This window comes from Mastigoproctus giganteus, chromosome 14, assembly GCF_048544385.1.
Source record: "Mastigoproctus giganteus isolate SK-2022 chromosome 14, ASM4854438v1, whole genome shotgun sequence".
Taxonomy (NCBI): Eukaryota; Metazoa; Arthropoda; class Arachnida; order Uropygi; family Thelyphonidae; genus Mastigoproctus; species Mastigoproctus giganteus.
In genome coordinates, this window is record NC_143588.1 from 38,586,037 (window position 1) to 38,613,214 (window position 27,178).

General features: G+C 38.3%; 1 protein-coding gene across 2 annotated transcripts in view; it reads left to right on the plus strand.

Moving 5' to 3' along the window:
- Positions 1 to 27,178, plus strand: part of LOC150075071 (V-type proton ATPase 116 kDa subunit a 1-like) — a 431,757-nt gene that overhangs the window by 166,700 nt on the left and 237,879 nt on the right. For both annotated transcript variants that reach the window (XM_090389279.1, XM_090389280.1), the window contains exon 12: positions 25,936 to 26,069. In XM_090389279.1, the coding sequence (XP_090245405.1) occupies positions 25,936 to 26,069 (134 nt within the window). The remainder of the gene's footprint in view (positions 1 to 25,935; positions 26,070 to 27,178) is intronic.

Below are 27,178 nucleotides of genomic sequence, written 5' to 3' on the forward strand. Positions count from 1 at the left end.
GCCAAAAAAGCAAAAAACAAAAAAAAACTTTCCATTTCATCCCTCCAGTCACTCCAAATGTTTGTCTAGTTAGAAAATTATAAGAAAAATAGATGACTCCTGCCATTGCTTTCTCCATTTATTTTATTGTTATTTATCCTTTTATCCATGACATTACCAAAGCTGAAACCTACAAAATCACTTCGATAATATTCCAATTTAAATATACCTCTACAATATTCTGAAAAAATAAATAAATAAAATGAGGATAAAAAAAAATAAACCGAAACAAAATAATGCACATCTTTTTTTTGGAATGTATCATTTTTTTAATACTCTTTTAGGAATAAAAGTAAATGCTTTTAGATCTCACTATGCCGACCGGGCTAGCCGTGTAGGTAAAGTACCTGCCTGGCAACCCAAAGGTTGCGGGTTCGATTCCTGCCTCGGGCTTGGATCAAAGTACTGCAAAAAACCTAGGGAGGTGCATTATGGCCACAGAAGCCTATGCGCCAACAACTACCAAAAAAAAAAATCTCACTATTTTGGCAGCTACTGGATTACCTTCAGAGAGTAGGCTCAATTGCCCTAAAAAAAAAAAAAGTCAATTTAGAGATCGAACGTTGCGATGTGTTTTAATCAGAATATGGAGTCTGAATAAAAATCTTTAGGTGTATAATTCAATTACAGGTAACAATTTATCTGGCAAACTTTAGAGTAGCAACAAGTGAGTTTACAGAGTCCTTTGAATGACGCACATATCTGTACTCTTGAACAGCAGATAAAAATGAAAATTCTCCATTGCTGTGTTTGGATACCTTTAAACAGTTAAAATATTAGTCATACAGTACATTATTAGAAAGAAAAGAATAATGAATATAGCTGTAATAAGTTGCTTGAAAAAGTTTGCTGTAAGCCCTCAAACAAATTTGGTTCTGCAGGATTTTTATTTCCATTGAAATGCAACTGATAAGGCCTACACATGAAGAAAGCAGTAAAATTTAGCTAATATAAAGATTACTACAAATTAATTTGTATTAATTGTGTGGAAGGAGCCCCTAATCCTTCCTTGTTGTCTCCGGGATCACATCAACTTTCAGATGCATCAGCTGAAACGCATATATCTGTGCTGTCAGAAAATCTCAGCGCTAACTCCTTCCCTGCTGAAACTCTGAATCCAACCTTTTCTATTCTACAATAAAATAAATTCCAGGAACTACTCTTTAATACTATGAAGAAAATCCTCCATCAAACTCAGCTAATCAGTGTACCTCATACTGCAAATTATGATATTCCCCTGGATTCTAATACACTCAATGAAGGAAATTGTGAGCTATCCATGGAGATTCGTAGTATAAAAACAATATTAACTAATCAACAGGCTGAAATTTCTAACATCAACGCCCAAATTAAAAATCTCACGTCAATTATGTCTTGCATTTAAGGGAAACTAGGAAGAACTCTGAACCTACTCTTGAAACTAGTGGTCTCAAAGTGAATAAGATTCTTCATTACTTGATGATGCCCTTAGTATTAAGACCAGATCTTCATCTTCCACCGGCCTCAATACTCCTACTGCTGCAAATAATAATTTGCCAAAGCTTGTTAACATTCATGATTCAGGTCATTCAACAGAGCAATTTATTCTCAAGCAGACTGTCAGATGATTCTTCTGATGTAATTCGAACCACTCCTACCACCTGCTCTCCTCTGCAGAACAGTTCTGTCTGTACCTCTATTTTACAAGCTCAGAGTCACCAAGTGGAATCCTCTTCAACATCAGTTAAGGCAACATGAGGTCTGCAACCCTGTCTATAGGGCTGCCGCCACAGTGAATAAACCTGCTTCTGATTGCCAGTCTCAAATATCACACAAAAGATCAAAACAGAACGAACCTTCAGAAAATGCTAAAGCCTCTATATCTCAATATACTTTCTCCAAGCTTCTAGCCAAAATTCATCAAATACAGAATGTAACTAATGCAGATAAATCTCAGTTACTCAAAAAAGTACAATATCACAATTATTCCCACAAAAGATGGAATTTTTGTTTCTAGGCTTGAACCCGCCACCAAATCTGAGATCTTATCAACTTAATTAAAGAAGAATATGGTTTCGGTGTGGATGTCCGTTCTCTGAATACACGGGGCCCCGCCTACTCATCTTTTATAATAACATGCCTTACATTACAAATGGAAAAAGTGCTCAATCTAAGATCCCTCTTTTCAGGGACTCTAGTAAATCGCTTCACAGACAGACAGACTGACAAGGCAGTCCAAAATCTCTTCTTCAAATGTATAGCAATCAGTGGCCCTGCTATCTACATATACTATGCTCTCCTCTTGTCACAGAATCCTCAGATCTCAGCTGTTCAGTGTTTACCTTCAGAATTGCAGGAGTATGGTTAGTAATCTAAACCAATTTAGAGAAATCTAGGGCTCGCATATTTATGACATCTACCTGCTCACTGAAACCTGGCTCTCTATAGATATTGATGACCAGGAGATTATAGATGGACAATATATAATCTGTAGAAAAGACAGTGGATCTCATGGAGGCAGTGTAGCTATTATACATTCTAACCATATACTCTGTGAAATTGCATCAAATTTCACAAATATTGAATCACTATACTGCCTTCTTCATCTTAGCAAGTTATAATTTATAATTGTATCACTTTATTTTCCACCTCCCTTAACTAATATTGACCTTCAGTACTTAGAAAGCTCTCTGGAATATATCTTCTCGCTAATTCAATCTACCGACATAGCAATGGTTTTTGTTGTCTTTAACTGTTAACTGGCCAATTTAGAATCTTCTCTCTATCACTGCAGACTAGGGCTCTCTATAATATGCTTCACAGCTATGGTCTTGAAAAAGTTTGTAATTTCAACCAAAGAAAATGCCTACCTTGACCTAATATTCTCCTGTACTCATATAGAGGTTCACAAAGACAACCCTATATTTCACTCGAAACATTCGCCAATTATTTTTGATATCACTGTGACTTCTCATTACTTCAAATGCAGCTCCTGTTCTCCATGATTCAATTTCAGAATGGCTGACTGGCCTCTGCTCAATCTAGCTCTCAGCAACATGGACAAGCAGCTCTTTGACACTATGGATGACATCGATATGCTGACCAATAACTCGATCAACTGTGTCCACTCAGTTATATCTAACATTGTACCTCAATCCCATCTGACCGGCACTCTACCTACCTGCACTGGTATAACAGTGAACTAATACATAAAATTAAATCCAAAGAATTCTATAGAAACAAGTATAAGCAATACTATGAAATATTCAGCGAACTCCACAAAGAAGTGAAAACGCTGATATTAAAATCTTACAGTATGTATACAGAGTCAATTCAGGATAGTCTACTTACTCACAGAGATATCAAACCATTCTGGATTTTCATGAAGCACAAGAATATAACCAGTAGAAAGTTACAACTCCATAACGCAGATGGAATTCTCTTATCGGACAAATTCAGTATTGCTCAAGAGTTTGCCAAACATTTTTGCAGAATTCAAACAAATGATACTCATTTCCTGACTGGCCCCAGGTGCCAAGCGATTTATTAGTGACTAAGCGATTCCCAGTGATATATAGAGTGTTCTAAAAATAAACAAGTTTCTTTAATTTCCTCGTTAAAATCCTATTATTTTTTGTGAAGCAGCTCTTTATCTTACAATCAGTAAGTGAAGACACAGAAAGGAAACTCACCTTTCTTATTTTTTCTCTTATTCTCACTTTTACTAATCTAACTTACACAGCCGCTTGGTCACTAAGAGGCACTGCTCTTGCCTCCATGTGGCGGGGCTGGTAACCTGGGAGAGGAAAGTAACACTCCCAGGGCCAAAAGAGCAAACATGAGTAGTAAATTAACTACTAGTACTATAGGGCTTCAAGAGAAAGCTCTACCAAGTAGTGAAACAGAAAACACAAAATCAAAGAGACAGAAGACAGATATGGACCCACCAAAAATACCAACATTCATTGTCATACATGCGACAGGAGATCAGACATTAGGAAGTATGTCTCCGTTTGTAATCCAGAAAACATTAGAGGGTCTAGTAGGATCTCCCAAGTCAGTTCGACGGCTGAGATCTGGAGACATACTAGTGGAAACAGAAAATCCCAAACACTCCCAGAAATTACTTTCAACAACAATTTTTGGAAGAATGCCAGTAGTTGTAACACCACACAACACACTGAATTCTTCCAGAGGGGTGATCTCAGAGTGGGACCTCTTAAATGTGTCAGAGGAAGAGCTCACAGAAGAATTAAGAAGCCAAGGAGTTACAGGAGTGAAGAGAATTAATATCCGAAGGGATGGAAATATAATTCCAACAAGAACCCTTATCATAACATTTAATACTCCAAAACCTCCAGCAACAATCAAAGCAGGATATCTGAACTGCCAAGTACGACAATACATACCAAATCCACTACGTTGTTACAAATGTCAGAAATTTGGACATTCACAAATGGCATGCAGAAACTCAGCAACCTGTGCAAAGTGTGATTCTAAAGAACACGAGACTAGTTTGCTCTGCCAACATCTTGAAATGTACAAACTGTAAAGGGGAACACCCAGCCTACTCAAAAACGTGTGAAAAATGGAAACAAGAGAAACTAATCCAGAAATACAAAACAGAACACAACACAACGTACCAAGAAGCAAGGAGAATAATACAGCCACGGCCTACAAACAAGCCAACATATGCACAAGCAGTAATCCAATATAAATCAGTAGAAGTTCAAACTGAAATTTCCATGACGCCAAAAGAATCATCTACTGGATTGAGGGCACAGAAACAGGAGAAAATAGTGAATACCTCAATTTCTCTTCACACAGAACAGATATCCACAAATCAGCATCACAACGAAAACCGACCTAAACTTATAAACACCAAAGAAACCGAACAGATGGAAATAGGAAAAATAAACACAACTGAAGAACCAGTATTAGAAATTTTCACAGAAGAAGATATGGACATGGACCGACCAAACTATCCTAAAAAAGATAAGACAAAGCATAAGAATGCTCCATTTCGGAAGCAACCCGGAAGCCCTAGAAAAACCAAATAATGGATCAGTTCATCCAGTGGAATTGTAGAGGACTACGTGCCAATTACGACGATGTCCAGTATTTAATAACACAACATACGCCAATATGTTTTTGTCTACAAGAGACATACCTTAGACAACAAGACACCCTTTCAGTGAAAAATTATAGACTGTATAGAAAAGACAGATTAAGAGAAAGGTCAACACATGGAGGTGTAGCCATCTTAGTCCATAACCATATCGCAACCGAACACATTCCTTTAAACAGCAATATAGAAGCGATAGCTGTAAGAATAACACTGAAATTTAGGGTAACCATCTGTTCAATGTACCTTCCACCAAGACCAAATATACCATTTGAGGAAATAGACCAACTAATCTCCCAACTCCCATCACCTTTCTGTATAATGGGAGACCTGAATGGCCATAGTCAACTGTGGGGAAACATTGATATCAATAGACGAGGACGGATAATAGAAAGAATAATAGACCATCATAACCTTTCTCTACTCAATAATGGCAAACATACGTATTTTCACTTTCCTAGTCGCACAACCTCAGCAGTAGACCTAACCATATGCACCCCTTCCCTCCTACCGGAATTAAAGTGGCAAGTAATAGAAAACCCATACAGCAGTGACCACTACCCAGTAATCACCATACTGACCAGAAACCTTCCTTGCCACCCAAACAGACCACCCCGCTGGAAAATAGAAAAAAGTAACTGGGAAAAATTTAGAGAATTGGCAATATTTAATCCACAAATCATCCAAGAAACATCGGTCGATGATGCTCTAAAGCATGTCACAGATACCTTAATACAAGCAGCCAAACAAACAATACCCACAACCTCCACTCGTTTTCCATTGCATCCAAAATCGTGGTGGGACGAAAATTGCATGAAAACAAGAAGAGAACAAAACAAAGCCTGGAATAAGTTCCGGAGATATCCTACAACAGATAATCTGATAAAATTTAAGCGAGCACAAGCACTAGCTAGGTATGCTCGGAAAAAAGCCAGAAAAACTTCCTGGATCCAGTTTACTTCCTCTATAAATAGAACGACAAACACAAAAATAATATGGAATAAAATAGGAAAAATGAATGGGAAGTATAAAAACCAACCATCACTAGTATTACATTGGAATGGAGAAAGCATTACCGAACCATCAGAGATAGCTAATATATTAGGTGAAACGTTTGCTAAAGTATCGTCCAAACAATCCTACAATACTGAATTCTTGACCTATAAGGAGAAAACGGAAAAAATCAGAATTAATTTTAATACTAAAAGGATTGAACCCTGCAACCAACCAATTACAATACATGAATTACGACAAGCAGTATCACAAACAAAACCAAGTGCAGTTGGACCAGACAACATACACTATGATATGCTTAAACACCTAAAGCAGAAAGAGATAGAAAACCTCCTTCAACTGTACAACCGCATATTTCTAGAAAACCAATATCCTGAAGCGTGGCATCATGCAATAGTATTAGCTTTCCAAAAACCCAATAAAGATCAGAAGGACCCAAACAACTATCGTCCGATAGCCCTCACAAGCTGCTTAAGCAAAGTACTAGAGAAGATCATCAACAAAAGATTAGTATGGTTTTAGGAGACAACTAACTGGTTCACCAATATGCAGTGTGGGTTTAGACACAATCGATCCATGTTAGATCACCTTGTACGAATAGAAGCAGATATAAGAGATGCATTTATAACCTCAAAGCATATGGTTACGGTATTTTTTGATATAGAAAAGGCTTATGACACGGCATGGAGACACGGTATATTACAAGATATCCACGATGCAGGACTCAGGACATTTACCACTATTCATTCAAAATTTCATGAAAAATAGAACATTTCAAGTTAGAGTACAAAACACCATGTCAAAATCATATAAACAAGAAGAAGGAGTTCCGCAAGGGTCTGTCCTGAGTGCCATACTATTTTCAATAAAAATAAATAGCATTACAAAACAACTACCACCCACAGTGTCATATGCACTGTATGTAGATGACTTCAGTATTTCATATCAAGCACAAAACATGGGAACAATAGAAAGACAACTACAATGTGCAATTAACAACGTTAGCCATTGGGCCCAGAAAAACGGGTTTAGAATATCAAAAGAAAAAACAGTCTGCATACATTTCTGTAGAAAACGAAATTTACATCCCGAACCTGAACTAATATTGCAAGGTAACACAATACCAGTTAAACAAAGTGTAAAATTTCTTGGACTTATTCTAGACAGAAAATTGACCTTTGTAGAACATATAAAAGAACTACAAATAAAATGTATGAAACAACTTAATATTCTTAAAGTCTTAACAACAACATCTTGGGGGGCAGACCGTTATACCCTGCTCAACTTGTATAAAGCACTAGTAAGGTCAAAAATAGATTATGGAGCACCGGTTTATGCATCAGCAAGAAAGAGCGCCCTCAAATGGCTAGATCCGATTCACCATAGTGCAATTCGAATAGCAACAGGAGCTTTCCGCACATCCCCTATATACAGTCTCTATACAGAGGCTAATGAACCACCACTGTTCCTGAGGAGACAACAGTTGTCATTGCTGTATGCTTACAGGATAAGACCCATAAGAGACCATCCGACTTGGACAACTTTATTCTCGCCAAAATGGGAAAACATATATAAGAACCGCAAGAGAGCAAACCAGCCTCTAGGCATCAGACTACAGGAGCTACTGATAACACATGACCTAAAAATAGACAACGTTGCAAACCAAGAAGGATATATAGATCCACCATGGATAAACCATACCACAGCCTATGAACTCCTCACACAAAACTGGAATAAAAATACTTTGTCAGACAGCAACTTTCAACAACTGCATGCAGCACATAGAATGCAATATCCCAATCACATACCAATATATACAGACGGATCAAAATCGGAGAACCATGTAGGAGCAGCAGCAGTATTCCCAGATATTACATTGTCACGCCAACTCCCAAAAGAATGCAGTGTCTACACTGCAGAATTAGTAGCAATTCAGATAGCCCTGGAGCATTTCAGAACCACCTACCACTTGAGAGCAGTAATATACTGTGATTCATTAAGCGTAATCCAAGTCATACAAAACACAAGCAATATAACCCATCCAGTACTCTGGCAAATTAAACGGATACTAACAGACTTCACAAATAAAAAACAAGATATACGTTTCTGCTGGATACCAGGACACAAAGGGATAAAAGGAAATGAAGAAGCGGATAGAATTGCAAAATCAACCAATAACCTTCAAGAACAATATTTCACAGTTCCACATAATGACTACAAGCCAATCATTAAAAATCGCTGTCTAACCCAATGGCAAGAACTCTGGCAAAAACAAACATGGAATAAATTATATGAAATAAAACCAAAAGTTGAGCACTGGAAAACGAGCATAAGGAAATCAAGGAGAGAAGAAGTAGTTCTGACCAGATTGCGGATAGGTCATACGCATTTAACAAATGGTCATCTATTACGTGCAGAAGAACCCCCAAGATGCCAAGTATGCAATACTGTCCAAACAGTTAAACATATACTAATAGAATGCCCAACATATGAAAATGATCGACACCGAATTTTTTCATCATTATATAAAGGAAACCAAAACATCACCCTTGAAGATCTTATAGGTGACAAAGAACACGTGTCAGATATTTTTAGATTCATAGAAACAATCAACATATACCATCTGCTGTAAATAATAGTATAATACCGCAGAAACAGTTAACCTTTCACATTCGAACAAGATTTATATAAAGAGAACATTGTATAATCAATGAACTGGCGCACTATGATCTCCGTTGTCGATGCGCCAATAAACACCAAAACAACAACAACATTTCCTGACTTCACACCTGTTAAAGATGATATCCTCATTAACCTCTTTATCACAGATGAAGATTTAAATTCGGCATTAAAAAGCATGAGAAATGACCTATACTAGAGGTCCAGATGGCATTCCAGGCTTATTTTGGAAAATGACTGTCATTACCTTAAAACCCCTCATACTACAGATCTTCAACTTGTCTCTCAGGCTGGGGAATTATCCTAAGCACTTTAAGCAGGTCAGTATAGTTCCTGTTTTCAAAAAGGTGATAAATATGATGTAACTGATTACAGACCCATATCCTTGCAAAACAGCCTGGCTAAACTCTTCGACACAGCAGTACACAAACATCTCTTCGAATTCTTCAGGCCTTTCATCAATATGGTTTCTGCAGTGGCAAGTCAGTAGTCACAAATTTGCTTCCTTTCTGGAAATATACCTCAGAAGTTCTTGATAACCACCTTCAAGTAGATGCAGTCTACACAGATATATCTAAGGCATTTGATAAAGTCCCACACGAACAACTTCTGGAAACTTAAGCTATATGATATCCGTGACCCTTTGCTCTCATGGCTACGCAGCTATATTAGCATCGTTCCTTGAGCGTTATCATCAATCAAGTGAACTCAGACTGCTTTATACCACTAAGTGGAGTACCTCAGAGCTCCCCCTTAGATCCTCTACTTTTCATTGTTTTCGTAAATGATCTTCCTTCTTTCATCTACACCCCCAATGTTCAAGTCGCTCTCTATGCAGATCTTAAGATCTACTCAGCAGTGAAGGAGTTTACCGATTCTCAACAGCTTCAATGCACTCTCAATAAATTCTCTCTTTGGCTCTCTCTGAATGGCTTGTCTGCTAACCTCTCAAAGTGCAAAGTAATCTCTTTCTCATCCTGCAGATCTCCACAACTAATAAATACGGAGTACACTATTAACTCTTGATCATCAAAAGGGCCGCCTCCGTAGCTAGGTGGGCAGGAGCAGCAGTGCGTAGCACACGCTTCTTGATTAGACCGGGGTTCGAGCCCGTGACCACCAAATACGGAGGATGCGGAAAGGTCAGGGAATGACCGCCGCATATCCCCGGAGCAATATGGCCTTAGTTGCTAATGCTCCCAAAAAAAAAAAAAACAAATCATCAAAAGGTATGACCAAGTTAATGACTTGGGGATTCTCTTCTCCAGCAGTGCTAAATTCGATGGCCATGTCCTTAAAATCACCAGCAAAGCATTCAAAACACTGGGTTTTATCAAACAGAACACTTACAAGTTCAAAAACTACAGATATGCGATTATCCTTTATAAAACTATTGTTCTGCCAATCCTTGAATTCAGTTCACCCATCTGGAATCCTCACACAAAGACTTTAACTAACTCCAAAAAAAAATTGTCCGTTACCTTACGTACCGTAATCCTCTATTTTATCACTCGGTGTATTATGAATCGCTGTATGATTACTTTCATCTGAGGCCTCTGTGCACTAGAAGAATTATTGCTGACATCACCCTTCTAGCCAAAGTAATCACTGGAACTTATGAAGCATCTGATATCCTTAGTAAAATCAACTTCAATGCTGCTTGTACACAAGTCAGGAACCTTACACTGTTTCGTGTTGACTCTGCCACCACGGACTTTATGAAATTCAGTCCACTAAACAGAATCAGCAAATCAGCAAATGACTCTCTCATTGACTTCTTTGAAAACTCCCAACCACTGATGGGAGTTGGGAGTTGTCAACTCCCAACCATTGAGAACTCCATTCACAAGTTTGCCTCTTCTCTTAAATTGAGGTGCAGATCTCTGCTCTGAGTTTGTCCCCCTCCACCCATCCCATAGGTGCTTGGTTGCATTGAGGTATGGTGACTGGGAAGGCCACCACAGTAGGCTAAATTTACTTATGCTCCTGGAATCAGCTGTACAATTCTGGCCATATTACATTGTGCACTCTCCTATTAAAAGAAACCATTTACAGATGGATACACTTTGGCCATGGAGTAATGTCCCTGGTCAGAAATAATTTCCAGATTACATTCGGCAGCTAAATGTACCTGGCAGGATGATCCATGAATATGTGCCAATTTTAGCATATTCTGGTCCACTCATCAGTGTGAAACAATGCGAACTGTCAGACCAGCCAACATTTTTTCCAATCCTTCACTGTCCAGAGTCGGTATTCCTGAGCTCACTGTAACTGTGTCGTCTTGTTTTCTGTTAATGATAGTGGAACCCAGTTTGGTCATTGGCTGCAATACCTTATCAGTACAAGATACTATGAATTATGTGTTCTAAAATGTCTCTTTAGTTACTGACATTGTACATGGTTTTCTATTTGACTGACTGTAGCCTTTCTGTTACCCTTACAAGTATCAAAAGTGTTGTTATCCTCCATTGGCCTGTTGCATCATATTTCAATTTTGTGGTCAGAATAAGCTGTTTCTCACCGCACAATTGCCATTGCCTGGCTATTTGGTTATTTTTCCACTCTCAATACATCCGAAATGCAATCATATATGAAACCCTTCAGAACTGCAGTTTCCAAAATGCTTATGCTGGCTCATCTGTCACCAAATACCATGCGACGTTCAGAGAATCATTGAAACAAAAGATTAGTTAAATGCCTTGCTAATTATTGTACTGAATTGCGCATGTGCTCATATGCACACAGCATCCCAATGTATCTCTAAAACTGCTTTAAATCACATGGTACAAAGGCTTCATTCTGTTACTGAAGAGTTGCTCCATTTCATGGAAAGGGTTGATGTATCCAGTAAAAAGCTGCCAGTGATCTATGTTAAATAAATTATAAAAGATATACAGTCAATCCTTGTATAACACGTGTTTAACTACATGAATTCGATCATACACGATTTATAAATAGGGGTACAATTCCGCAAATAACACAAACCAAATTTGCTGCTTATGCACGATTTGGCTTTTCAGTTACAAGAAATGGCAGTTGAATGTGGTGGAATCAGAAAGAATGCAGAGAAAATAAAAGCAGCTTTTATAGCAGGAACTACTCAAAGTGTAACAAAATCCATTAGATCATGTGCAAATGTGTCCCCAATTCACAAAGGGGGGATCGAAGGGTGACACTAGTAATTACAGACCAGTTAGTTTAACTTCTGTTCCGGGTAAAATGATGGAGTTAGTGGTTAAAGATGCATTGCAGGATCATCTAGACAAGACTGCAGCAATAATTCAGACACAGCTTGGGTTTGTTAAGGGAAAGTCTTGTCTGACAAATTTGATTGGTTATTATGATGTGGTTACAAAGGAACTGGATGCAAAATATAATTTTGATATCATATACAGTAAACCCCCGCTATTCGCGGAGGTTACGTTCCTGAGAAATGTCGTGAATACCGAAAAAGCGAATACTGAGTTATGGCTCCCATAGTAATAAAGGGGATCCGTTCCAAAGTATGAAATATATAAGAAAAACTAGTCTAAAATTTTGTCTACGTATGTATTATATGTACCTTCAGAATATGACTATGTACATAGACAGTACATAGTGAAATGCAAGCATATGGCATCGAAATGAAAATAAGAAACAGTTTAATATTAAATGTACTATTTATTAGAAATTTGAAACAAATCTTTCAAACCAGCGCCTTTGCTAGCTAAAAAACTTATCCCGCCAGTGCTATCACCAGTTTCGCTAAAGTGTTGATAAAGGAGTTTTGCCTTTTCGCGAATGATGAGTGAACTTAACGGAATTTTATTTCGAGTTCGGTCTTCTATCCACATATTTAAAGCCTTTTCCATTTTTTCTAATTTAACATCACGAGTTACAGAGCAAATTTTTGAAGCAATTAGCGCGTTTTCACGGACACTACGGCAGATTTTTTCGTCCGATTTCTTGATTGATCGTACCGTTAACTCATTGATTTTATAATGTTTTGCCACTGAGGAGACACTTTCACCATTAGAAAGTTTGTCTAATAACTCAATTTTATTCGCCAATGTCATCACCTTCTTTGATATTTTCACATTTCTCTTTTTATTCGTGGCCATATTTTTGTAGGGGTTAGAAAGAACTTGTCCACAATAGTCACTTTCTTCCGTTAACACACTCGAAAAAGTCTGTTTTACACTGCAAAATGGTAGATTTATCACTTTCGTAAGCATATCAATTTATAAATTGATAAATTTATTCAATTTATAAACACATGAATTAAAAGCAAACGACGAAACCTTCCATGACAAACGCATAACACATACTGAACAAGGATTAGCGAGAAACATCCACGCTCGCTAGTTTGTCACCCCTCTCCCCCCACCCACTGAGTGCTGTTTTGACTGGGAAAGATAATTTTAGCCACGCCCATGTTTTTTATGGCGGTAAATATTCACGGCGCTTTAAAATTCACATTTTTTTTTTTAGGTTTCATTTTATATTAAATTGGCGATCGCGAAACCGCGAATAGCTGGGGTTTTCTGTACTTGGATTTCAGGAAAGCTTTTGACACTGTTGCGTATGGAAGACTACTTTACAAATTGGAGCAGAATGGCATTAAGGGTAAGTTGCTACAATGGATAAAAGGATGGTTGAGTGGGAGAAGACAGAGGGTGGTAATCAATGGGTGCTGCTCTTCGTGGACTAATGTTATTAGTGAGTCCCACAGGATTTGGTGTTGGGCCCATTGCTGTTTTCTATATTTATCAGTGGTATTGATGAAGGTATATCAAGCTTAATGTCAAAGTTTGCAGAGGATATAAAGGGCAGGATGGTTGTTAATAACAGTATGCTGCTGCAGCAGAATCTGGAAAAGTTGGGTAGATGGGCTGAGAAGTGGTAACTAAAGTTTAACATTGACAAATGAAAGTACTGCATATGGGTAGCAGTAACTCCAGAGAAATTTACCAACTGGGTCATGTTACACTCAGGGTAGTGGAGGATGAAAGAGACCTGGGGGGGGGGGGTAATTGTGCAGTCAGATATGAAGTTTTCTGAGCAGTGCAGCTAGGCTGCCAGAGTATGTCATGGGGTTTTGTCACTGATATACAGAAATTTTGCAAGCACGGATAAGGAGGTGATTATCTCCTTGTAAAAGGCAATGGTCAGGCTACACCTTGAGTACTATGTACATGTGAGGAAACCTCATTTCAGGAAGGGTTGTAGAGTTGCTAGAACAAGTAAAGAGAAGGCAGCAAGACTGGTGAAGGGAACAAAGGGATGCTCATGAAGAAAGGCTTAAGTTCTGCAAATGGCAGCTTCTGGAGACTAGGTGCCTGTGAGGTGATCTGATTGAAGTGGCCTTAAATGGATTGAGCAGGCCCAGTGCTGATGAGATTTTTTCTCTTTCTCAAATTACAAACCTGATGGGACATAATTCAAACTGAGGAAAGACAGTTGTAGAATGGATATGTGGAAGTTTGCATTTAGCCAGCGTGTAGTTGAATGCTGGAACAAACTTCCATCTGTTTTTGTGGAAGTTGATAGCTTAAATAAATTAAGGTAGAACTAGACAAACATTTGGAATGGGAAAAGGTTTTTTTTTTTTTTTTTTGACTGATGCTGTATAAGCATTCTTTCTTGTATCATGAGCCTATGCTAATGCTTAACTTTGTCCTGTTTCATACTTTTTAATCATCTTCATTTCTAAATTAATTTTGTTTCATTTCCCAGCACTGCCAGCACTTGCACTTTTCATTTATCCTTTTCCCTTCACCACTGTAATAAATAAATAGGAATAAAGAGAAGATTCTGAAAATTTATTTATGTTTTTTATGTGACTGTAGATTTCAGCGAAAGGGAACTGGAGTTCTGTAGTAGCGGGGAACTCCAGAACTACAGAATTCCAGTTTTCGGTATTATCGCAAATGCAGCAAGCTCAAGTTTACTACCCATTTATAATAGATGGCCCTAACAGAAATTCTCCAATAAACCGGAAAGTGCAAATTGTTTTTATTGTTTTATGGTATTGACCTCCAGACTTGTGTTAAAAAATATCACAAAGGCATTCGAAATTGATTCTTATAATGGAACATATTATAAGGTAGTGCAATTTCCATTATAAAAATGACCTTTCAGAGAGATAAATAGCTTAGTTATATAGCAAAAATTTCGACTTAGCATTAGTAGAGGCATTTGATGCAAGAAAGCAAGCTTATGCAGAATCAGCCATAAAAAAAAAAAAAAAAAAACCCAGTTCCACTTCACCCCTCTGTTTGTTCGAAATACCTGTCCAGCTGAGACTTAAACTTATTTAGGCTATCAACTTCCACGACAAGGGATGGAAGTCTGTTCCACCAACCAACCACCCTCTGGCTAAAGGCAAATTTCCGCACGTCTATCCTACATCTGTCTTTTCTCAATTTGAATTTATGCCCTCTCAGGTGATTATTCTGAGCAAGAGGAAGAATCCCATCAGCATTGAGCATGCTCAAACCATTCAAGGCTTTATACACCTATATCAGATCACCTCGCTGGTGCCTAGTCTCCAGACACTGTAATTTGCAAAACTTTAGCCTTTCTTCGTAAGAGCACCCCTTTGTTCCATTTACTAATCTTGTTGCCCTTCTCTGTACTTGTTCCAGCAGCTCTAACATTCTTGAAATGAGCCCTCCAGACCTGTATACAGTACTCAAGGTGTGGCCTGACCATTGCCTTATACAAGGGAATAATCACCTCCTTATCCCTGCTAGAAAAATTCCTATATATCATTGACAATACACCATGAGCTACTCTTGCAGTCCGTGTGCACTACTCAGAGAACTTCATATCTGCCTACACAACCGCCCCTAGGTCCTTTTCATTCTCTACCACTGTCAGTGTAGTACCACAGAATTGATACGTTGCTCTGGGGTTGCGTCTCCCATATGCAGTACTTTACATTTGTCAATGTTAAACTTCATTTGCCACCTCTCAGCCCATCTGCTCAACCTTTCCAGATCCTGTTGCAGCAGCATAGTGTCAGTAGTGTCCTTGACAACCCTGCCAACCTTCGTATCGTCTGCAAACTTGGACATTAAGCTTGATATACCATCATCAATATCATTTATAAATACAGAAAACAATAATGGACCCAACACTGAACCCTGAGGGACTCCACTAATAACATTAGTCCACGATGAGCAGTGTCCATTGATTACCACTCTTGTCTTCTCCCCCTCAACCACCCCTTTATCCATAGCAGCAATTTGCCTCCAATGCCACACTGCTCCAATTTGTGCAGCAGTCTTCCATGTGCAACAGTATCAAAAGTCTTTCTAAGATCGAAATATATAATATCAAAGTTATTCCCTGCATCCAGTTCTTTTGTGACTACATCATAGTATCCAATCAAATTGGTCAGGCAAGACCTGCCCTTAACAAAACCATGCTGCATCTGAGCTATAACTGAATTCTTGTCTAGATGATCCTGCAGTGCTTCTTTAACCAGTGTCTCCATTAATTTACCTGGAACAGAAGTTAAACTAACAGGTCTATAATTACTTGTGTCAGCCTTTGATCCTCCTTTGTGAATTTGGGTTACATTTGCACATCTCCAGTCTATGGGTACCTCCCCTGAGTCCAAAGAAGCTCTCATAATTATGGCTAGGGGTTTGCTTACTTCCTTTGCTGCCTCCTTTAATATAACTGGATAGATCCCATCCACCCCAGGTGCCTTTTTTATGTTTATCCTCAACAATTTCTCCTCCACTTTCCTCTCAGTTATTACAAAATCATCCAGCTCACTGCCAATGTTTACTTTACCTACATCATTCTCCTTCCTGAATAACTCCTCATGCGTGAATGTAGATGCAAAATACTCGTTTAGATTGTTAGCCACCTGAGCAGGATCCTCAACTGTTGAACCATCAATATCCAGTGGACCAATCTGATTCATCCCTTTCCTTCTTGAGTTTAAATAGGTAAAGAACTCTTTTCTGTTTTTCTTTGCATCCTTTGCCAAGGATTTTTCATAGTCTGCCTTTGCCTGCCTAATCTCCTTTGTGACTTGGTTACAGGCCAACTTATATCTATCATAGGCTTCCATGTCACCCATTAATTTGTATGTATACCATGCATTTTTCTTCTCTGCCACATGTCTCATTAGTTCATCTGACAACCATTTAGGCCTAAACCTTGAACAATATTTCTTAGTTGGTATGTAAAGCCTGGTAGCCTCCAAGATTAGTTCCTTGAATGCTTCCCATTTTGAGTTTGCTGTTGGTAACATCATCAGTTGGTCCCACTGTATAGAATTTAAATACTGTCTCAGACCATCATAGTCGCCTTTACGAAAACAAAAACCCTTCCCTTTACCTCTGATGGTAGTTACCTCCATGAGTAAATCCCACTTCAACACACTGCCACCTAGTGGTTCATTTATCTGCAGATTCTTAATGCATGAAGAATCACTACTGATAATCAGATCAAGAGTATTGCTCCCTCTTGTTGCCTCACGAACATGCTGATGTAGAAAACAATCATCCAATAAATCCACAAAAGCCTTGCTAGTGTGCGAGTGACCAACCCACAAATTCCAGTCAATATCTGGGAAATTAAAATCCCCCATTATAAGACTCTCTGATTTACTGGCCCTGTACAATATCTTATTATACTCATCAGAGTCATTAGGCCTATAGCACACTCCTACTCTCAGTTTTGATTTCCCTATGCTTATGTCACACCAAACTGACTCGACACTGCCCTGTCCATCGGTGTCGACTGGCTTCACTTCGTTGGACTTTATGCGTTTCTTAACTAATAGCATAACCCCTCCTCCCCTCCTGTCCTGTCTATCCTTTCTATACACATTGTATTCCCCAAATTCCAGTTCCGCATTCCTTATATCTTATGAGTTATTCAGGAAGGGAAATGCCAGAGGTGAGTTAAACTCTGGCAGTTAGCTAGATGATTTTGTAATAACTTAGAGGAAAGTGGAGGAGAAATTTTTGAAGATAAACATAAAAAAGGCATCCGGGGTGGACTGGATCTATCCAGTTATATTAAAGGCAGCAAAGGAAGTAAGCAAACCCTCAGCCATAATTATGAGAAATTCTTTGGACTCAGGGGAGGTAACCATGGACTGGAGATATGAAAATGGGACCCCAATTCACAAAGGAGGATCAAAGGGCGACACGAGTAGTTATAGACCTGTTAGTTTAATTTCTTTTCCAGGAAAATTAATGGAGATACTGGTTAAAGAAGCACTGCAGGATCATCTAGACAAGATTTCAGTTATAGCTCAGTACAGCATGGTTTTGTTAAGGGAAAGTCTTGCCTGACCAATTTGACTGGATACTCTGATGTGGTCACAAAGCAACTGGATACAGGGAATAACTTTGATGTCATATATTTGGATCTTAGAAAGGCTTTTGATACTATTGCACATGGAAGACTGCTGCACAAATCGGAGCAGTGTGGTATTGAAGGCAAATTGCTGCTACGGATAAAGGGATGGTTGAGTGGTAGAACACAGAGAGTGGTAATCAATGGAAGCTGCTCATTGTGGACTAATGTTATTAGTGGAGTCCCTGAGGGTCCATTGTTGTTTTCTGTATTTATAAATTATATTGATGATGGTATATCAAGCTTAATGTCCAAGTTTGCAGATGATACAGAGGTTGGCAGGGTTGTTAATGAGACTAATGACAGTACGCTGCTGCAACAGGATCTAGAAAAGTTGAGCAGATGGGCTGAGAGGTGTCAAATGAAGTTTAACATTGACAAATGTAAAGTACTACATATGGGAAGCAGTAACCCCAAAGTGATGTATCAACCCTGTGGTACTATGCTGACAGTGGTAGAGAACGAAAAGGAACTGGGTGGTAATTGTGCAGGCAGATATGAAGTTTTCTGAGCAGTGCAGAGAGACTTGCCAGGTCATGGGGTCTTGTCAATGATATACAGGAATTTTTCTAGCAGGGATAAGGAGGTGATTATACTCTTGTATAAGGCAATGGTCAGCCACACCCTGAGTAGGTATACAGGTCTGGAGGCCTCATTTTAAGAATGATGTAAAGCTGTTGGAATGAGTACAGAGAAGGGCAACAAGATTAGTCAATGGAACAAAGGGTTGCTCTTACGAAGAAAGGCTTAAATTTTGCAAATTACAGTGTCTGGAGACTAGACACTGAAACCTGCGAGGTGATCTGATAGATGTATATAAAGTCTTGAATGGTTTGAGCACTCAATCCTGATGGGATTCTTCCCCCTTCCTCAGAATAATCACCTGAGAGGGCATAAATTCAAATTGAGGAAAGACAGATGTACGATAGTTGTGCGGAAGTTTTTTTCCGTTAGCCAGTGGGTAGTTGGTTGGTGGAACTGACTTCTATCATTTGTTGTGGAATTTGTTAGCCTAAATAAATTTAAGGCTGAGTTGGACAGGTATTTGGAATGAACGGAGGGGTGAAATGGGAGTAGGTTTTTTTTTGCTGATATTGCATTAGCTTGCTGTCTTGCATCGTATGCATCTACTAATGCTATTAAACATAATATACACTGATGAGCCAAAACATTATGACCACCTACCTAATATGATGTTGGTCCTCCCTGTGGAGCCAAAACAGCTCGTACCCAGTGAGGCCTAGATGCTACAATATTTCTAAATGTGTCTTGTGGTATCTGATACAAACATGTAACTAGGAGATCTTTTAACTCCTCTAAGGTCTGTGGTTGAGATGCTGCAGATTGGAGTTTCTGTTCTAACACAAACCACATATGCTGAATGGGATTGATGTCTGGAGAATTTGAAAGCCACGGCAATACCTGTAAGTGTTCCTCATGTTCTGCAAACTAGTTTCGTATAATCCGGGCGGTGTGTCATGGTGCGTTATACTGCTGTTCATATTGTTTGGTTTTTAGGAGCATTAGCAACTAAGGCCATATTGCTCGGGGATATGCGGTGGTCATTCCCTGACCTTTCCGCATCCTCTGTATTTGGTGGTGACGGGCTCGAACCCCGGTCTAATCAAGAAGCGTGTGCTACGCACTGCTGCTCCTTCCCACCTGGCTACGGAGGCGCCTAGCGTTATACTGCTGAAAGAGGGGAAGACCGTTACCATGAAAGGGCTTACCTGGTCATCAATGATGTTTAGGTAGGTGGTAGATGTCAGAGTGCCCGGCACATAAATGACTGTACCCAAGGTATCCTAGCAGAACATCGCTCAATGCATGACACCACCTCCACTAGCTTGTTTTTGTCCCACAGTGTATCCAGACGCCATCATTTCCCCAGGTAAAGGAAGCACACATACCTGGCCATGCACATGGTGTAACAGGAAATATGATTCATCGGACCAGAAGACCTTCTTCCAATCACTCAAGGTCCAGTTTCGATGCTCGCGTGCCCATTGTAGGTGCTGTCACCGGTGAACCATAGTTAGCATTGGCACTTGGAGCAGCCTGCGGCCATGCAGCCCCATTTTCAGCAGAGTTCGATGTAGTGTATTGTGACACATTACTCCCATCACCAGCATTCCAATTTCCAGTGAGGTGCACCACAGTCTCCGTTCTGTTGCCATGTACCATCCGGGAGAGCCTTCGCTCACCTCCAGCATTGATGAGTTGTGGTCGTCCAACACCTCACCGGTGGTTCGTGGGTTTTCCTCTCCTTGGACCACTTTCTGTAGGTACTAACCACGGCTGACTGTGAGCACCCCACGAGCCATGCCATTTCAGATATGCTCTGACCCAGTTGTCTGGCCATTTAAATTTGGCCTTTGTCAAACTCGTTTAAGTCCGCTGCCTTTCCCATCCGAAGAACAAGAGTAACACTGATTAATGGAGCCCAGTATCAGGTGTCTTTTATATTGTGTCCTGACCTGCGCACATGCGGTAGTTCACCTGCAGTTGCTTCAATTTGCATAACGACTCGCTGTCTCATTAGTCTATGTATGTGTAGTATAGGCAGTGCTGTCGGGGTATGGTAGGCATCCAGGCAAATGCCTAGGGTGCAATTCGGGTAGGGATGCTTCATTGTGCAGACGTTTAAATTTATGGGTAATCCACATGTCCTAGGCAAATGCTTGATTTGCCTAGGGCACAAAAATATCTCATGAAGGCACTGAGTATATGTATTATAAAAAATGATAATAAAGTAATGGTAAGACTAATTGTGTGTATAATTTGCAAAGAACAGTTAAGGATTTAGGTTGTTGCAAAAAAAAATGTTGACTTTAGAAAATTTTAAGACTATATTTTATGACATTCATTTTCAGCTGAAGATGAAAATTCACATATTTAAACTTTTATTATTACTTTGTCATGCCTGTTATTTTTTATTTGTCTTATCATTGATAATCCAACTGAATCTTGGCAGTTGTTGAAATCCATATGCAATTTTTAAATTATACAATACAGGAATATGGAATCTGCAACGAATTGTATACTATATATATTTTATGAAGCCCCCCCAACCCCAGGCACGAGAGGTATTAGAACCTATAGTACTTAGTACCATGCATGGGTTGAAGGTTGAGAAGATGAAAGATACTTGTTGACATTACACTTGACTTTCTGTAGGTTGTAATTTTCAACAAACATGTATGAAGGGAGGTTGTTCCAGAAAACAGAGGTTGAGGAAGAAGAAAAGTTGGTTCTGTGAGTTTTAAGTTTGACAGGAAAGGGAAGCCGACTAGTTACGTCATATGTTTGGATTGGTTTGGATGCGAGAGAGAGTGAGAGAGAGAGAGAGAGAGAGCGGAAATTATAGAAGCCAATTCAGAAGAACAGTGCCCATGGAAGCATCTATAGAAAAGGCATGCAGCAGAAACAGAACATCTGTGAGACAGAGCGTGGAGAGATTTTGTTAGAGATCGGTCATTAATTAACTTACTGCCCTCCTTTGAATGGAATCTAGAAGCCTGAGAGAAGAGAGAGGTTTTAGGGGTAGCTCCTCAGATGTGGAACAATATTCCATGATATGGTGGATTTGCACAGAGTGAGCAGCTGTTTGGAAAAAAAACTAATGCCAAAGGCAAAAGAGAAAATCCAGTTTTTAGATGCAGAGGAAGTAATATTTGTGATATGCTTATGCCAACACAGATTTAATTCAGGGTAATTCCTAATAGAGATATGTGATCTTGTCTAGAAATCTGAGTGTTGTCAAAGAGAATCATAAGAGCAGAAGAAAGATATGAGATGCAACCTAGTTTTAGAATTATTGAAATCAACTAAGTTATCTTTGCACTATTGTAGAATTACCCGGAGATTGGCATTTAGGGAATTGGTAGTGGATATTCAAGAAGTTGAAGCTGTTTATGCATGGCAAGGTTTCTCAAACTGGAAAAACTGGAATGTGGAATACTGTCATCAGCAAAACTATGGATAGGATTTCCATCCAATGGGAGAGGAACATTAATATACAATAGAAAAAGAGTGAGAGAAAGAACTGAACCTTGGGGAAATGCCTGCATTAGTGGAGCAGTCTATCATCACATGCAGTGAGTGGTCAGATTGAAAACTGGAAAGGCAATTGCAAAAAAAAAGTTGGTAAACAATAAATGGAAGCTTATTTAAGAGACCTTTATGCCAAACATGAAGTTGAAGCTGTTTGTGCGGGCCAAGGTTTCTAAAACTGCTAGGTTGATTGCAATGTGCTAGCATCAACAAAACTATGGATAGGATTTATACATAATCAAAAGATTTCAAAATGTCAAGAGCAACTGCTTGAGTTTCACCAAAATATCCATTGAATTATATGGGTAACATAAGCCAGAATATCTCCAATGTATTGTCAGTGACAGAATTCATACTGGTGATCATTGAACAGATGGAAGGTTTCTAGACAGTTTAAGAGTTGGCAGTTAATTGATTTCTCCATTACTTTAGAAAGAGTATAAGTAAGCACAATGGATCAACAATTGAATGGGAGGGATTTGTCACACTTTTTTAGGAACTGGCTGGATGTGAGCAAATTCCAAACAGAAGGGAAAACATCTTTGGAATAAGAAAGTGAAAAAAAGGTGACACAGAACAGGAGAAGCTTAGGAGCACAAGTTTTGAGAACAATTGGACTAGAGCATGCATCGAGGTTGTTCACAATCCTTCTAATATCCTTTTGATGGAAAACCACTAGATTGGCAATAGAACCATCTGGTTTTGACAGAGGTGGGAATAGAGATTGCCAAAAGTTGTTGGCCAATAGCTATGGCAAGAGACTAGAATGCTCAACTATCATTTGGACAAGAAGCAAGTTTTCTATTCTTAGTTTGTTCGAAATCTGGTTTTGACTGATTAATAGCTGCTTTGAAATTGTTGCGAGGTCTGGTATAGGCAAAAAATGAAGATGAAAATTTTAAACGACTTGCAATATGCAACATTCTTATCTTGAACAGCCTTAGCATTTTTTTTGGAAAACAAGGTTTAAATAAAGGACGAGATTTTAAGGTGGAGTGGAATAAAGGATTTCATCTCTGTGAGAATAATTTGAGCTACGTTGACATTAGAAGATGTGAAACAATAATCTGATCAAGGATAAAGAAAAGAAATCTTGCTGATCATCCCATTTTGAGTTCCAAGTGATTAGTGGAGTTGGAAGAATGTTAGAAGCAACAGACGAGTTTGGCAGAATGGACAGAGATTTTAAGCCAGACAAGGTCGGAAAGTAGAGGTTCCAAATTACTGACATTATCAATATAAAATATTAAAATTATCAATCATACTGTGTGATGGAATAGATTGGGGGGGGTTTGCCAGAGCTCTGCTCTGGATATTAAACATGGCTTCCACCAATTCAAGCCTCTGATGAGCAAAGTGATGGTGTTGTTTCCACACCTTGACCTGGGTGGCCGCCTCCAGTATACTAGTAGCTGTATTTCAGGACTTGCACATGGGGGTTATACCCTGGGTTGCTAACTGTCCCACATCCTTAAGGTATAAGCAGAGGATTTGGTTGTCACAGAACAAGCGGATTTTGCCGAAATTCAGTCTACTTAAATTGTGTGTCACCTGAATATCAGGTCCACCACAGTTTTAGACTCCCAGATAGCAAACTCAGCCTGACATAACTGAGAGCAGGGGCTCACATCTGGTGAGTATGGGCTTGGCACAACCAGGGTCCTGAGCTGGATAACATCATTCTTCTCTTTCTTGGTGATTCCGCTTCCCCCCTCTCTCTCTCTCTCTCTCTCAGGGGAAACTCAGAAATTTGTTTTGCCTGGTGCAGCAAAAGCCTCAGGCTTCCTTGCACCATATGGCTGATAATGATAATGAGAGAATGTCTGTAACAGCCTCAAGTACCAAATATATATATATATATATATATATATAATGCGTAGAATAACAAGAAAGTGGAAGCAAGGAAATAGAAAAATTGAAAAAAGATGACAGAAAAATATGGAAAAAGACTAGAAAACTGAGAGGCTGGTTTTGTAAGTTGTGGCAACATCCGTATGTTGTCAATGTTGTAATTATTCTATCAATTTTAAAGTTATTTATCTCTTATTACATACACGCACGTGCACACACATGCGCTTACACGCACGCACACATTTTTTTTGTTACCTTCTGTCACTTCTATCACCCCCCTTTTTTCTCTCACTTTATATATATATATATACACACAGTGGATTCCGATTATTTTTATTTAGGCCACTAGTTAATTGGTGCAGCCTTTTATTTGGGACAAATCTTAAAAGAAATGAACCTAATCGAGAAAATAGCCAGTGTTTTCATCGCTTAATTGGGACAGCATGCTGTTTAATTGGGACAGTTGACTGCAGCATTCGAGATTATCCCCTGATTGTCTCCGACTGGACCACATGGTCCAGTCGGAGCTGGTTAGTAGAATCAGCTGCTTTATAGAATCAAATTTCAAAGAAACCTATTCAAATAATTAAAATGCACTCCACTTTCATCCTTATCATGTGTTCTAAGAATAAATTTTGAATGCCTTTGTGATCTTTTTCTAAAGCACATTTCTGGAGGTAACAACCATTGAACAAAAACAATTTGCAGTTTCCAGTTTATTGGGCTTTTCTGTTAGTGCAATCTATTATAAGTGGTTAGTAAACTCAATCTTATTGCATAGCTGGAATAATAGCGATAGCTGGAATTCTGTGAGTTTTTATGTTAGTATGGTGAAATGTGTTTCCCCTTCACAGAAATCTTCAATCATATAAACAAATAAAATTTCAGAATCTTCTCTTCATTCCCATTTTTTTAGCTTCATATACTTGTTACTTTGTATCATGTTGCAATTTGTGCATGCATGTTCTTTGTTATTGATTGCTTATCTTTTTTTTTTTTTTTTTTTAAATTTTGCAATCCAAAAAATCTCAGTGAACAGAAATATCAATTAGTTAGTTTATACATATTACAGCATTAATTAAGCTATGTATGTAAGTGTAAATTTATTTTTATTTTGCTAACCTGTGGAAAATATTCTTCTAATTTTCACGTATCATTTAATTTTTTAATTGTAAGGTAATAAAGTGTAAATTTGTGCTTAATATATCTTTACTCTTATAGCCTGTGGATATTATTCCTCCTATTTTCGCTTATTAGAATCACTGTTTAATAGAATTAAAATTCAATTCACAATGACTGGTGCTTACTACGTATCATAAAGTGAATGGTATTTTATTATGGAGAGTCCATCGTAATGTGATTTGATCACGCAGTGAACCAATAAAGTGAACCAAAAAGCGAGGGTCCACTGTATTTTTAACTATTTACGTGAAACTTTGCATAAATGAGGCAGCCGCTTAATCGGGCCAAAGTGCACTAGTCCCAATGTGACCCAAATAACTGGAATCCACTGTATATGTATAAACTGCCATCGATATATGTATAATATTTTAAATTTAGAGTTTAAAAAAAAGGAATAAATATTGAACAATGAGTTCTGTGTAAGCACTTTAAAATTCTTGGGGCTATCTTGGATCCCCATAAAACATAAAACTACTTAAAGGTTAAGTCATTTTCAGATGACTGTTTCCCTTCATGGTTTTCTATATACGTACAGGAAACTATGAAGAACTTAAGATATCTGAGCAGATATTTTTGAATTATTAAAGAATAATTGTCATTACTAAGTGTTTAAATCATGGAAGTTTTCTACATTATTTTCTTAGATATGGAGCACCTTCTTCAATGGACGATATATAATTCTTCTCATGGGGTTGTTTTCTATATACACTGGTCTTGTATACAACGACTGTTACTCAAAATCACTGAATGTGTTTGGATCTTCGTGGACAGCAGTAGAGTGAGTTCTGTAATGTTTTAGATGTGCTTTTCTTTACTTTTCCATTCCATTTTGATGGTAATTGCTAATGCCCTTGAGCTTCTTTCATTACATACTTGCCAACTTGTGTTATCTCTGTCAAATAGGCATATATGTTATGTTTTTGACACACAGACTTACCACTTTTATTGAAATGGACTCAAAGCCACCATGACTGCCGCTTTCCTCTTGTTTAATGCAGAGAATGGTAAAGTATACTAATCCCACGATCTTAGGTAAATCAGTTCAGTAAACACTGTTTTGTTTTGGCTGTGGGATCTCCTTGTTTTCTGTGATTCATTTGTGTCCTCTGTATACTTATCTAGTTTTTATAAAATGTTTTAGGTAGTTAATTCCCCTAATTATTTATTCTTGTTGAACATGCACATTTCACAAGGATTAATTTATTTTCTTTGAATATTATTTTCAATTTACTAAAACATCTGAGATATTGCCACGGTCAACTAGGATCTTGCTGTGGCTGTGAACCAGATACACAGTGCTAAATATGTTATTGTGACATCCAAAGAAGATAAATATCATCAGTGTTAGTAGACTAAATGGTGAAGGGAAATTCATAGAACTATATCATTATGATATCAGAGTAGCAGCTACCACAGAAACCAAGATATGAATACCAGGGGGGGCTGCAAATAAGCGATAGTTATAAATTATTTATTTCGGAACTAAGTGGCAGTGCAAGGAAGGTGAGGCTTTCAGAACTAGTTTGGAAGAAATTTTTATTCCCTTGGGAAGCATAATCGTCCATCTGAGTTGTGAGCAATGTTTTAAGATGAAAGTTGGTTGATGAAATTTGTCTGTATATATATGATCTTATTGAAGACTTCAGAAAAGAAGAAACATCATTCTTTAGTATCTTAGAAAGAACAGCATAAATTTGATAAAGAAAGGACAGTATCATTGGAGATTTAAATAACAAGGTAGAAATTATAACTACATCCACAGGTATTTTTGAAAAATTTGGATTAAACTAAATCTAATAATAAAAGTAAAAATCTTCTATAATTTTGCACAAGCCATTTTTAATTATAAACATATCAGTAAATATATATCCGTATGGCTGCATGGGA